This window comes from Prunus avium, chromosome 1, assembly GCF_965620075.1.
Source record: "Prunus avium chromosome 1, drPruAviu1.hap1.1, whole genome shotgun sequence".
NCBI classification, from domain to species: domain Eukaryota; kingdom Viridiplantae; phylum Streptophyta; class Magnoliopsida; order Rosales; family Rosaceae; genus Prunus; species Prunus avium.
In genome coordinates, this window is record NC_142284.1 from 43,982,456 (window position 1) to 43,997,309 (window position 14,854).

A 14,854-nucleotide genomic window follows, 5' to 3' on the forward strand; every position below is an offset into this window, starting at 1 on the left:
TTAAAGATTAAATTCTAAGAAAGTAAGCTTACACTAGGAAAATAAAGAACTTGGATAATCTAAAGTTCTTGAAAAATAAAATCCTAGACTAAGAATTGAAAGGTGCAGGATAAAAAGATAGGTTTTGTGTGTTGAGTCGAAACTCCTTGCCTCTTCTTTTGAGGAGCTATTTATAGAGCTTTCTTCAGCTCATGGATTTGACCATTAAATGGCCTCAACTAGCTTTCACTGAAAATCCTTCCAAGATTAATGCATTCCGGAGCTCTAGGCATTTAATGAGAACTTCCCAACTACCACCAACCCATATAGTTGGTCAATAAAATAGAATTGGGATTGTGAAACTCTTCTCTTGACTTGAGATGCAATAAGTCCTGGTAAGTTGGCTACGAGTCTTCCCATCTTTGAATTCCACCACTTACAAGGAGACTTCTGAGTGTATGATCCGATCTCTGGTGAGACATCGTGCACTTGGAGTTTCTGACTTGGTTGAGAATCCCATCAATGTTGGGTTGACATGAGAACCCAATGCTCTGGTCAAGAAATTACTATATCCTTTATAATAACCAAGCATGATAGCATTTTCATAATAATAATAATAATAATAATAATAATAATAATAATAATAATAATAATAATAATAATAATAATAATAATAATAGTAATAATAATTATATATATATATATATATATATATGTATGCCATTTAATGGAAATCTCATCCTTGATTTGGAGATATATTTCCATCTTAAATCAATAAAAATTTCCCTAATTAAATAAGGGTAATCAGTTGATTTAAGGAATATTCATTTTCCAAATGTCGCCCATCTATTAGTTGCTGAAATATGTATTCCCACGTATATGTAGGCTATTTCTTGGCCTTTACTAACGTCCAAGCCATTATATATAAATATAAATAATCATTTATCAACTTTGATTATTTAACAAGAGCTAAAACATAGCTGACCAACCAAGGTGGTTGGTGTGAGTGGTTCGGCACTCTCATTCCTTAAGAGAGGTCAGGGGTTCGATCCCTGCTCTCGTACGGAGTCACCACTTTGGCCAACACTTTACCCCTTACGGGCCGACCCGGTGTGAGTGGGGATTAGTCTGGGTTGTGGTTAAGGCTTAAAGGTGCCACCCATAGTTGGGGCCCATCCAGGACCACCTCATGGTTCATACCCAAAAAAAAAAAAAAAACATAGCTGACCAAACAAAGTAGCTTTGTTGCTAATAGTTTAGCCATTTTTGGCTGTTAGTAATCACTCATGATCACATACATATATATTATAATAATATCATAATTTGACAACATGTATGTTTAGATGTTTAACCATATGAGCAGTGGCGGACCTATTAAGGTGCAAGGAGGTGCAGCTGCACCTTCCCTCGCTGGAAAAACCATTGTAAGTGCTTCAAATTGCCCCTTTACTCAGATGATGTACGGATTACCTTTGCTCAGCTGGTGTACAGATTACCTTATTTCCATTTTCAACATTGAAGCAAATGTCTTTGTCCTTTTACTTTTATTTATTTTTATATTAATCCATTTACTTAAGTTTACAATATAAATAAGGAAGTACCCCCCATTTGAATTCAAATAAAAATACTAAGCTCATCAGCCTCTGCTTTAGTGGCACAATCCTTCCCCTCAATATCCTCTCCCTTGCCTTTCTTGCCTGGAACAACAAAAACCCAACATAAACATCCTCTTAACAAGGTAGAATGAGGCCATGTTTAAGTAAAAAGGATTAGAATGGTAATCATAAGAGAGATCGGGATTATCAAGAGATTATAGTTAGAAAGTAGACCTGCTTTTCCCAATTTGTACTAGTTGTTACAAAAGAGGGCAAGATGGTTTGCACCAAAGAACCAACTTGTATTCCAATCCAGAGTCCCCTTCCTCTAAAATGCACCCAGAAAGCCAATATTGCAGCAACTGGAATTCCACAAAGATAAAATGCTCCAAGGTTTATGTAAGCCCCTATATGCTGCCACTCAGTTCCTCTAGCAACACCTGATTTTACCGTTGACAAAAGTATATAACACAAGATTGAAAACTTTATTCCTAAGCAAGATGCTTATCTGCAGAAAAGATTGAGCATTTAACTTACCTGTAAGGACCCCTTGAAAGCTGTCTAGTACAAGAGATAGGCAAACTAGAGGAGCCATGGTTACGACATAATCAATGACGTCTTTCTCATTGCTATAAATGTAACCAAATACATGCCGGCAGGCATAGAGGGTTGTGGTTTCTATACTTGTCTCTGTGACTGCTAGAAACATCGCAGCACGAGTAGCTAAACGAGCACCTTCTGGGTTACCAGCTCCTAGTTCATTTGCAACTCTAGTACTATACAATTCCCAAGAATAAAGAAAGAAGATCAAGTTACTACTTTACTTATTATTTATGCAAATTTAACTGCTTTGACATGATTAGTATTATAGTATACAAATATGAAATCTGATGGCATGTGTTTGAACAAACCTTGCTGCAGCACCAAACCCGTATGGTATTGCATAGAGTGTCGAAATGGTTTGGAGACTGTCCACCAACAGTAACTAGTATTACAAAGAGACCAATTCCAAATTGAGAAACTGGTTTTAAAATTTGTACTAATTTTTAGAAGATCTTCCTCGGTATCTGAAGGTGAACAAAAACAGAAAACTTACCATACAGACAGAACTGAAGTTTCAAGAGCTGGATTTGGTAAAAGCCCAGACAGCAAGATAAGCAGCTCGAATGACCACCACTCAAGGCTACAATCATCAAGAAGAATCAATAAGAAAGGACATTGGAGATGGAATATTTTATGAAAGCATAAGGAAAACTTTTCTAAAATAGCTACCATGGCATGAGTGCAGAAGGGATTGCAAAGTGAAAGAACTCTCCCATTCCATGAAATAGCTCCTTAGAAATTGGAGCTCGGGTTTTTGAACAGGCAGAAGAAAACTTCATGTATAATCCAAGTAAAATCACATTCAGCCAATAGGAAATACTGATTGCTAATGCCCCTCCAAGGTGATCCAGCCCAGACTTGAAGACTAGAACCCAACAGAGGGGAATATGGAACAAAAGGGTCGTGACAGAGCTTATGAGCATAGGTTGTTGATTATTGGCTCAAATTGCACCCACGTGTGTTGATAGTTTCTTCATGATGGCTGCCACACTAGCCATCACATGGCCAAAGGAAGAATTGTGTCAGCCGACCAAATATTGTGGGTGGATGCTGTCAAGTGGTGGCAGCAGCTTTGTAGGAGAATAACAACCTTGCAGAGCCTTTGCAGAGGAATATTGAAGCTTTGGCAGAAGATGGGAGCACGTGGGAGACAAAAGCCATGCAAACTTGGCTGGCTTTCTGACTTCATAGTTGGCCTCATAATTTGACTAGCTGGCCTTCACCCGTTGGCTTCTCTATAAATTGAGAAGCATGGCAGCAGCTGAAGGAGGGAAGTAGAGGGAGAGAAACAGCAAGAAGCCATTCGGCAGAGAGAAGAAAATTCTCTCAAGTTGTCTTTGCTTTGTATTTTCAGTTTCTCTTCCTATTGTAAATGTGTGAGCTTGGGTTATTTGGGTCTTTGGGAAATTGAGTGATAAACACTGTTGTATGTTCTCATTGATTATAGTGGAATACTCCGTCGTCTCCAAACTGGATGTAGGCATTGCCGAACCAGTATAAATCTTGGTGTTCTTGTTGGTGTTGTTTGTGTTCATTTTATCTCCTGCTAGTTGTGTTTATTTTTCACTCGCACTCGATTGACGCTTCCGCACAACAAGTGGTATCAGAGCTCCAGTTTCGACTGGGGAAATTGGCGTGCTACAGTACTGTGAACAGTACCGGTTCTACAGTGCCGTGAACAGTAGCTGCGCTACAGTAGCCGTGAATAGTGATTGCTACAGTAGCCGTGAATAGTGCCGAGTGGATTTGATGGCTGGAGATAAAGATGAATCTGTGAAGGAGAAGGAGTCGGCATCATCTTCGTCGGCACCTACATCCAATAGACATCCAATCGCCACTACAAGGTTAGAGGTTGAGAAATTCAATGGCTCTAATAGTTTTGGTATGTGGCAATGTGAAGTTATGGATGTGTTGTATCAACAAGAATTGGATATAGTTCTGGAGGATAAACCAGAAGATATTGATAACAAGCAGTGGACGCGAATTAATCTTCATGCTTGTGCCACTATTCGATCGTTCCTTGATAAGGAGTTGAAATACCCATATATGAAGGAAACTTCTGCTAAGGAGTTTTGGACGAAATTGGAGGAGAAGTATATGACCAAGAGTGCAGAAAATCGGCTCTTCTTGAAGAAGCGACTCTTCCGATTTCAGTATCGTCCAGGTATTTCTATGCATGAACACCTCAATGATTATAATAAAATACTTGCTGATTTAGCAAACCTTGATGTGAAAATTCCTGACGAGGACAAGGCACTATGTTTGTTAAATTCATTACCTGATGATTATGATCATTTGACAACTACTTTGTTGTATGGAAAATCCGAGGTGAAACTTGAGGAGGTGTCTGCGGCATTGGTGAATCATGAGTGTCGTAAAAGGGATCAGAAGACTCACAATTCACAAACCGAGGCACTTGTTGCAAGGAGTCGAACAGAGGAAAGAAAATCTGGGGAGTGGGGAAAATCTCGTTCAAAGTCACGAGGGAAGTTTCCTGCTAAAGATGAATGTGCCTTTTGTCGCCAAAAGGGTCATTGGAAGAAAGACTGCCCCAAATTGAAGAACAAAGAGAAGGAGAAAGCGGGTTCTGAAGCAAATGTTGCAAAATCTGGAGATGATGATTTCGAGTTTGCTTTGGCTAGTTCATCTGCTGATGGTCACTCCGAGGAGTGGATTTTGGATTCAGGTTGCACCTATCATATGTGTCCCATTCGGGAATGGTTTTCTAGCTTCGAGGAGCTGGATGGTGGAGTTGTTTTGATGGGCAATAATAATGCTTGCAAAACACAAGGGATAGGCAAAATCTGTTTGAAGATGCATGATGGAACAGTAAGAGAATTGAGTGATGTTCGGTATGTACCGGATATGAAGAAAAATCTTATCTCATTGGGCGCTTTGGAATCCAAGGGTCTCAAGATCACCATGGAGGGTGGAGTTCTTAAAGCTGTGTACGGGGCACTGGTGGTGATGAAAGGTACAAGACGAAATAACTTGTATTTCTTGCAGGGGAGTACAGTTATTGGTAGAGCAGCTGTCACCGAAGCTGCTGACGCAGATAGCACAGACACCACGAGGTTATGGCATATGCGTCTTGGGCATGCTGGGGAAAAAGCGTTGCAAGGATTGGTGAAGCAAAGCTTATTGAAAGGTGCAAAGGCATGCAAATTGGAATTCTGTGAACACTGTGTGTTGGGTAAGCAAACTAGAGTAAAATTTGGCACCGCTATTCACAACACTAAAGGCATTCTTGATTATGTTCACACTGATGTTTGGGGACCTTCCAAGAATGCATCTTGGGGAGGTAGCCATTATTTTGTCTCCTTTGTTGATGACTTCTCTAGAAGAATATGGGTGTATACCATGAAGCGTAAAGATGAAGTCTTAAAGATATTCCTGAAGTGGAAAAAGATGATTGAAACGCAAAGCGGTCGAAAGATCAAGACTCTCAGATCAGACAATGGAGGTGAATATAAGTCTGATCCTTTCTTGAAAGTTTGTCAAGATGAGGGTATTGTGAGGCACTTCACGGTTAGGGAGACACCGCAACAGAATGGGGTGGCAGAGCGCATGAACCGTACTTTGCTTGAGAAAGTCCGGTGTATGTTGTCTAATGCTGGTTTAGGCAAGGCGTTTTGGGCTGAGGCGATTGCTTATGCAGGCCACCTTATTAATCGGTTGCCGGCTGCTGCGAACGAGGGCAAAACGCCCATGGAGGTATGGTCTGGTAAACCTTGTACTGATTACAAGCTTTTACACATATTTGGTTGTCCTGCTTACTACCATGTCAGGGAAAGCAAGTTGGATCCAAGAGCAAAGAAAGCTCTATTTATGGGCTTTAGCACTGGCGTGAAGGGATACCGACTTTGGTGTCCAGATGAGAAGAAATTTGTTGTAAGCAGAGATGTGACCTTTGATGAGGCTGCTATGGTTAATCAGAACAAGCATGAAGGTGAAATTGAAGCGACCAAGACCATGAGTAGTTCAAAGCAGGTGGAGTTACTGAAGACTCCAGTTGTTCCAGTAAGGTCTGATGTTACAGACACTAGTCCTACAGTTGATTCTGATGATGAGGACGAGGATGATGAAGAGGAGGCACCTACCCAAGAGCCTCCACAGCAACAGGATTTTATTGCAATCAGAAGACAGAGAAGGGAAATTCGGAAGCCCGCTCGGTTTACTGATATTGTGGCATATGCACTTCCCGTTATTGAAGATGATATTCCATCCGCCTTCAAAGAAGCTGTCAGAAGTTCAGAGAACGTGGAGTGGAAGAAATCTATGGATGAGGAGATGAAATCTCTTCATAAAAATGAGACTTGGAAGCTGGTTCAGTTACCAAAGGGGAAGAAAGCAATTGGTTGCAAATGGGTTTATGCCAAGAAGATGGAATCTTTGGGAAAAGACAATGTAAGATTCAAAGCCAGATTGGTAGCTAAAGGCTACGCTCAGAAGGAAGGCATTGACTACAACGAGGTATTTTCTCCTGTAGTAAAACATTCTTCTATTCGTATTTTGTTGGCTTTGGTTGTGCAGTTTGACCTCGAGTTAGCTCAACTTGATGTCAAGACGGCGTTCTTACACGGTGATTTGGAGGAAGAGATTTATATGTCTCAGCCAGAAGGTTTTAAGATTGCTGGCAAGGAAAATTGGGTTTGCAAATTGCAAAAATCATTGTATGGCTTGAAGCAGTCTCCAAGACAATGGTACAAGCGATTTGATAGGTTTATGATCGGGCATGAGTACACAAGAAGTCATTATGACCATTGTGTATACTTTCGCAAGCTACAAGATGGATCCTTCATTTATCTGCTTTTATATGTTGATGATATGTTGATAGCATGTAAAAGCAAAGTGGAGATTGAAAGGTTGAAGACTCAACTCAGTAATGAATTTGAGATGAAGGACTTGGGAGAAGCTCGGAAGATACTGGGTATGGAAATTGAAAGAGATAGAGCGAAAGGCAAGATTAGTCTGTGTCAGAAGCAGTATTTGAAGAAGGTACTACAACGTTTCGGGATGAATGAAAATTCAAAACCGGTTAGTACACCTCTTGCCCCTCATTTCAAACTTAGTGCTTCTATGTCTCCTAATACTGATGAGGAGAGTCATTACATGGCTCAAATTCCATATGCAAGTGCTGTTGGTAGTTTGATGTATGCTATGGTGTGTACTAGGCCTGATATTTCACAAGCTGTTAGTATTGTCAGTAGATATATGCATAATCCAGGAAAAGGGCACTGGCAAGCTGTGAAATGGATTCTACGGTATATTCTGGGTACTGTGGATGTTGGTTTATTGTTTCAGCAGGATAAAGTTAATGGTCAATGTGTTGTTGGATACGTAGATTCTGATTACGCAGGTGATTTGGACAAGCGTAGGTCCACTACAGGTTTTGTATTCACTATTGCTGGAGGTCCAGTAAGTTGGAGGTCGATTCTGCAATCTACTGTTGCTTTGTCGACTACTGAGGCTGAATACATGGCGGTAACAGAAGCTATAAAGGAAGCCATCTGGCTTCAAGGGTTGCTTGATGACTTAGGGGTTCAACAGGACCATGTGGATGTGTATTGCGACAGTCAGAGTGCTATTTATTTAGCAAAGAATCAAGTTCATCATGCACGTACGAAACACATTGACGTGAGGTTCCATTTTGTTCGTGAGATTATTGAAGAGGGAGATATTCTTCTTGAGAAGATTGGAACCACCAACAATCCTGCAGATATGTTGACGAAACCAGTTTCGTTGCTCAAGTTTAAGCATTGCTTAGACTTGATTGGAATTTGTAAAATTTGTTGATTGCCCCGTGGGGGATTGGGAGACGACCATTGGGAGTATTACGAGTTTGGTACAATTTGAGCCAAGGTGGAGATTGTTGATTATTGGCTCAAATTGCACCCACGTGTGTTGATAGTTTCTTCATGATGGCTGCCACACTAGCCATCACATGGCCAAAGGAAGAATTGTGTCAGCCGACCAAATATTGTGGGTGGATGCTGTCAAGTGGTGGCAGCAGCTTTGTAGGAGAATAACAACCTTGCAGAGCCTTTGCAGAGGAATATTGAAGCTTTGGCAGAAGATGGGAGCACGTGGGAGACAAAAGCCATGCAAACTTGGCTGGCTTTCTGACTTCATAGTTGGCCTCATAATTTGACTAGCTGGCCTTCACCCGTTGGCTTCTCTATAAATTGAGAAGCATGGCAGCAGCTGAAGGAGGGAAGTAGAGGGAGAGAAACAGCAAGAAGCCATTCGGCAGAGAGAAGAAAATTCTCTCAAGTTGTCTTTGCTTTGTATTTTCAGTTTCTCTTCCTATTGTAAATGTGTGAGCTTGGGTTATTTGGGTCTTTGGGAAATTGAGTGATAAACACTGTTGTATGTTCTCATTGATTATAGTGGAATACTCCGTCGTCTCCAAACTGGATGTAGGCATTGCCGAACCAGTATAAATCTTGGTGTTCTTGTTGGTGTTGTTTGTGTTCATTTTATCTCCTGCTAGTTGTGTTTATTTTTCACTCGCACTCGATTGACGCTTCCGCACAACATAGGTATTATCAAACTTTGTGCCTGAAAGTATCTAATGAGTGGTTGAAGGGAGGCGAAGGCGAACAGAGCTGGAAGAAGCCAGATTGTGAATTTGGCAACTTCACGAGAAATTACAGGGTCTTGACCAATGAGAATCAGTAACTCCTCCATATATATCCATACCAAAGATAAAGGAAGACAAACTAAGGTGAGAGAAAATATAGCAGTGTAGGTATGAAGTCCAAGTTTCTGATATTGCTCAGCTCCATATGCTTGCCCACATAAAGTTTCCAGTGCACTAGCCATTCCTAGCTGTTAGCACGTTACAAAATGTACTTAAGTTTCTAACTTTCTACGAACAAACAAACAGTTGGACATCAAAAAAACAAATCCAAAATGCAGATAATATAAGAAGAAAGAATGAATGTAAAGAACAGATGAGGATGCGGACGAAGACTTACAAAAAGACTAAAGCCGGTGACCCCGGAGAGGGAGAGGGCTAGGGAGGAGCTTGAGAGAGCAAGCTCACCCAGGTGACCAACCATCATCATTGAACTGACCCGCAACAAGTTCTGAGATAGAATCACAGCAATCATGGGTCCTGCTATGTAACACAACCTCTTCACTTCTTGGAAGAAAGAACCCCAAGTTAGAATCTTCGCGTCCACTTCGGCCATGTCCTTTGTCTCTAGGACGTTGTAGTAGCAGCATAGATTCTCCAAATTTCCATTAGGTTTGATATATTATTAAATTAAACGCACTTGCCAAATGTTCATGCAATCTATTGCTCTGTTTGCACAGGGTACAAGAAAGATAGGAGAGCAATCTCTTATCGTAAATGATTGGTTAACTCGATCAGAAACTCATTCTAATGGTGCTGAATGATCAAGATTAACATAACCAATTATATGCATACCAGTTCATATGTATTGATGATGTGTAATTTTGAAAGGCTAAAAACTATGTGGATTGAACATCTAAGGTTTTTTTTACCTAGATTGACCTTAGGTCCCTTCATACATTCATATCATACATGAAAAATTGTTTTATGTAAAAATATTGACTGAGTATGAAAAAAAGTTTTTCGGAATAATCATTTTCTCAAGATAATTTTTGGCGGGGTTTGCGTTCCTTTAAGAACAAGTCTACAAAGTGAGATTATTGATTTAAGAACAAGACTACAAAGTGAGATTATTGATTTAATCCCCAGCACCGTCTTGTGTAGAATAAATCCAACTGAGCATATTTTTTAGCTAAAAAAGAATGGATACAACTGATACTCTTGTGGCACAATCCATTATCCACCAGATGCCGTCCCCTCAAATATCCTCTTCCTTGCTTTACTTGCCTGAATGTAGAAAACCCAACATAGAGGCAAGTTACAACCTTGATGAAACGTTGTGTCTATGATTGACTGCAAGTTACAGCCTTGAATTTCACAGTCCAGCCGAATGTTCCAATGACGGAATCATATTATACCCTTTTGTCTTTTTCAGGGTGCCGCTTAGTTTACAAGAAGATATAAGGAAGTACCAAACCAAAGGGGAAGTCTGAAGAAAATTATCACATCTTGGGATAGTCTTAGTAAATGTACACACCAGCTTCTTGGCAACCAGAGGAGATTGGAAATCAAGGTACAGAACATCAAAATTATATAGAGAGATTAAAAGTTAGAAAAATACCTCATTTTCCCAATTTGTTCTAGCTGTTGCTGATTATTACAGAATTGCCAAGGAAAATAAACCAAATGTGAATTTTGGCTTGCTTTGCTTATGTGAATTATATCATTTATTAAGGATAAATTGCAGAAAAATCTAACTCAACAGAGTTTCTGTTAACTTTCCACATTTTATCATGATAAAATTTGCTGATTGAGAACTTTCAGTACTTCAAAGGAGATGGCTCTTTCTTGCCAGATATTTCAGTAGCCTAGACTTGCCACCTACGTTCTACTTCACACATTGTGCAGCGACTGCAATGCTATCTGGGCACTGTGTTGCAGTCAGGGACGTCTCTCTCTCTCTCTCTTGCACATAGTCATGACTAAATGGCTTAAGCTAATACTCTCATTACTTTAAGTAAGTTTCTTGTTAATATCACGATAGAAAGAACTATGCTAATCAAAACTCATTACTTTCTGCCTTGTCGCACAATCCATTAACTTCTGGAGGCCTTCCCTCAAATATCCTCTCCCTTGCCTTACTTGCCTGAAACATCAAAAGCCCATGATCAACTTAACAAGGCAAAATGAGGCCATGTTTAATGAAATGATGTGTCTTTCGGATAGGTGCTCTGTTTAATTGCCAAGAAGAAAGAAGGAAATACCAATGCAGTGGGGGAGTTTGAAGAAAAAAAAACTCATTTTGGGATATAGTTTATGTAAATGGATTAGAATAGCACTCATAAGATACAAAATATTCTTCATCTTCACTCCCAACTTCTTGGCAACCAAACAGAGAATTTTGGAAATGAAGGTGGAGAAGATCGACGTTATCAAGAGACTAGAGGTTGAGGAACAGACCTGCTTTTCCCAATTTGTACAACTTGTTACAAAAGATAGCAGTATGGTTTGCACAAAAGAACCAACTTGTATTCCAATCCAAAGGCCCCTTCCTCTTAACTGTACCCAGAAAGCCAATGTGGCAGCAACTGGAATTCCACAAAGATAAAATGCTCCAAGGTTTATGTAAGCCCCTATATGCTGCCACCCAGTTCCTCTAGCAATACCTGATTAAAAATTTACAGAAAATATAACACTAGATGAAATTGTTTCTTAGGTAGATGGAAAATTGCTTATTGCTATAGAGCAACCAACCTGAAAGGACCCCTTGCAAGCTGTCTAGTATAACAGACAGGCAAACTAGAGGAGCCATGGTTGTGACGTAATCGATGACTTCTTTCTCATTGCTAAAGGTGTAACCGAATACATTCCGGCAGGCAAAGAGAGTTGTGGTTATTATACTCGTCTCAGTAACTGCAAGAAACATCGCAGCACAAGTAGCTATACGGGCACCTTGCGGATTACCAGCTCCTAGTTCATTTGACACTCTAGTACTGTATAACACCCAACAAAAACAGAAGAAGATACTTTATTACTTGTTAGATATCTGTTTATGCAAATTTAACTGCATTGACATTAGTAGTTGATGTAGTACAGCCTGTAGGTATTAGATTAAGCACTTAAACAATCGAATAGAGAAGAATATAAGAGATCGAGGAGAAGTAATATAAATCAAAAAGACGAGATAAAGGGCAAAAACAGTAGAACAAAGAAGAATATTGGAGATCGAGGAGAAGAAAATCAGAGAGTTCTAGGAAAAGGTTTACTCAACATTCAAATCTGAATTTTAAAGAACTACATGGGGTTATTTGTAGCAAACTAAAACCTAAAAATAATAGGATAAAAATCTCTTGCTTAAACAGAAATATGGAAACTTAAAACTAGAAATATGGAAATCTGGAAAAGTAGAAATCCTACTAGTAATTGGAAAACCAGAGAATCTAGGAAACAAACAAATACATTAGGAAACTAATAAATTTAGGTCCTGCGTGTCCTGCATCAGTAGTATACAAATATGCAATCTGATGCTATATAAGTGTTTGAACGTACCTTGCTGCAGCACCAAACCCATATGGTATTGCATATAGTGTTGAAATCGTCTGAAGACTGTCCACATCAATCGATTAGAATGATCAGATTTTTTATGGAATTGATGTATCTCTTGCTAGTATTACATGGTGATCAAATTGACAAATTGATTTTATCATTCCTACATAATTGTTAAAATATCTGCTCTGTTTCTGAACTGGAACACAAACAGAATATTTACCATACAGACAGAACTGAAGTTTCAAGAGCCGGATTTGGTAAAAGGCCAGACAGTAAGATGAGCAGCTCAAATGACCACCACTCAAGGCTACAACCATCAACAAGAATAAGTAAGCAAGAAAGGACGTTTGAACTCTAAGATAAAATATTGTAAGAAACTAAGCATATTGAAATCTCTTCTTGAAATAATACAGGGAGATAAACTGGTTACCATATCATTATTGCAGAAGGGACAGCAAAGCGAAAGAACTCTCCAATTCCTTGGAATATCTCCTTAGAAATTGGAGCTCGGGTTTTTGAACAGGCAGAGGAAAACTTCATGTATAACCCCAGCAAAATCACATTTAACCAATAGGAAATACTGATTGCTAATGCTCCTCCAAGGTTATCTAATCCAGACTTGAATACTAGAATCCAACAGAGAGGAATGTGGAACAATAGGGTGGCGAAAGAGCTTATAAGCATGGGAATTATCAAACTTTGTGTCTGAAAGTACCTAATGAGTGGTTGAAGAGTGGCATAAGCAAACAGAGCAGGAAGAAGCCAGGTTGTGAATTTGCCAGCTTCATGAGAAATTACAGGGTCTTGACCCATGAAAATCAGTATCTTCTCCATATATATCCATATCAAAGATAAAGGTAGGCAAACTAAGTTGAGAGAAAATATAGCAGTGTAAGTTTGAAGTCCAAGTTTCTGATATTGCTTTGCTCCATATGCTTGCCCACATAAAGTTTCCAGGGCACTAGCCATTCCTAACTGTTCAAATAGCAAAGTTAGACAATGTACTTAGTTATTGGAGATAGATTATATATAGCCAGTAGAAAATCTATCTGGTAAACCCCATAGAATGTTGCTTAACTCACAATCATGCTCTATTTTCTTTTAGCAGTATCCATGCATGGCTACTGGCTTCAATCTTGCTTTACTACAATAAAGCTCGTCATTCTTTCGCTATTAAAACTACATCTACATTGAAAAGAGTCTTAACTTGCAAACAGGGGTCTAAGTTCCGAACCCCATGGCAATGTGGTTGTGTGTGTGAGAAAACCCCCCTCCCCCAATATAGCTGGTACCAAAAAAAAACAACAAAACTACATGTATGCTGAAATTCGTACTTAATTATTCTTAAGTTTTTTTCTGCAGTACAAAATCCATAGAGTTTTTTTTTTCGTACAGGAAGCATATTAGCTGACAAAGTATGTATGAAAAGACAAAATGATCTGAATGTGCATTGTTGTCTGCAGTGAATATGGAAACATGCCCTGCAGCCCAGCTGCCCTAGGGTCCAGTGAAACTCACATTACTTTTTATAATCCGTGATTGGGCGCCATTATAGTGGCAAAGTCCTAATGAACCTCTTATAATATAATTAATCAAATAAAACCTTTGGGCAGCAAACAAACAATACTGAAAAGAACTTAAAACGACACACAGGTCAAGGGACCAAAAGCTGTGGGCCTAAACGCTAAAATACTGAAAAGAACTAAAAACGACACACAGGTCCCCCATCTCCAGTCCAGTGGAATTGAGTCATTTATTTTAGCACGTCTTTAATATAGTTCAGTAAAACCGCTTCCCTATAGAATCCAAGAAGCAGTCTTGGGTGTCGTATGTATTGGACAAGACCAGAGGAAGTGATTAAATTTAAAAAAATAAAAAATAAAAACTACCCAGATGCAACTGGCTGAAGATCAGAACAAATTCAAGTGCAACCATTTTTAGTCACAAGAGCTCAAAAAAGGGAAGTACTTTTATGCCGTCTAATTTGCATTTCCACAAACAGAGACCAAACAAGAACAGCTGTGGTGGACTGGACCTTCAAAACCATAATTCCAATATATATATATATGTATGTATAATTAAATGCAGAAAAAGAAAATCAAGAAGATGGAAAACTTACAAAAAGGCTAAAGCCGGTGACCCCAGAGAGGGAGATGGCTATGGCGGTGCTAGAGAGAGCAAGCTCGCCCAGGTGACCAACCATCATCATTGAAATGACCTGCAACAAGTACTGAGATAGAATCACAGCAACCATAGGCCCTGCTATGCAACCCAGCCTCTTCACTTCTTCAAAGAAAGAACCCCATGTCATTAGAGTAGAAGCACTTGAATCGCTACTGCTTTTATTCCTTTGTTGTTCATCTTCTCTATATTTTGGCAATAACAAGCTCTCTTCCATGTTTGAGTCTGCCAGGAAATCAATCGTCGCCGCCTCCTCACTAGCTGAACAGCCTATTGACGTTGGAGCTTTGGAAAATATATGAAGAGAGAAAGCAAAAAGTAATGACATTTCGCGAGCATTATATACGCAGAGGTCAAAAAATTTGCA

General features: G+C 39.4%; 2 protein-coding genes across 2 annotated transcripts; both read right to left on the bottom strand.

Moving 5' to 3' along the window:
- Nucleotides 1-1,429: 1,429 nt before the first annotated feature.
- On the bottom strand, nt 1,430-9,393 carry LOC110765408 (protein DETOXIFICATION 12-like). Its single transcript, XM_088248793.1, has 9 exons — nt 9,158-9,393; nt 8,725-9,008; nt 2,847-3,107; nt 2,671-2,757; nt 2,486-2,542; nt 2,112-2,350; nt 1,809-2,014; nt 1,608-1,676; nt 1,430-1,459 (listed from the first exon to the last, which is right to left on the bottom strand). The coding sequence occupies exons 1-9, from the start codon at nt 9,371-9,373 to the stop codon at nt 1,430-1,432; spliced, it is 1,449 nt and encodes a 482-aa protein (XP_088104919.1). The 5' UTR covers nt 9,374-9,393.
- Nucleotides 9,394-10,524: 1,131 nt separating this feature from the next.
- LOC110765460 (protein DETOXIFICATION 12-like) lies at nt 10,525-14,838 on the bottom strand. Its single transcript, XM_021968595.2, has 7 exons — nt 14,426-14,838; nt 12,737-13,281; nt 12,527-12,613; nt 12,307-12,363; nt 11,512-11,750; nt 11,218-11,423; nt 10,525-10,903 (listed from the first exon to the last, which is right to left on the bottom strand). Exons 1-7 carry the CDS (start codon nt 14,813-14,815, stop codon nt 10,817-10,819), a joined length of 1,611 nt encoding a protein of 536 aa, XP_021824287.2. The 5' UTR covers nt 14,816-14,838; the 3' UTR covers nt 10,525-10,816.
- Between the last annotated feature and the right edge of the window lie 16 nt (nt 14,839-14,854).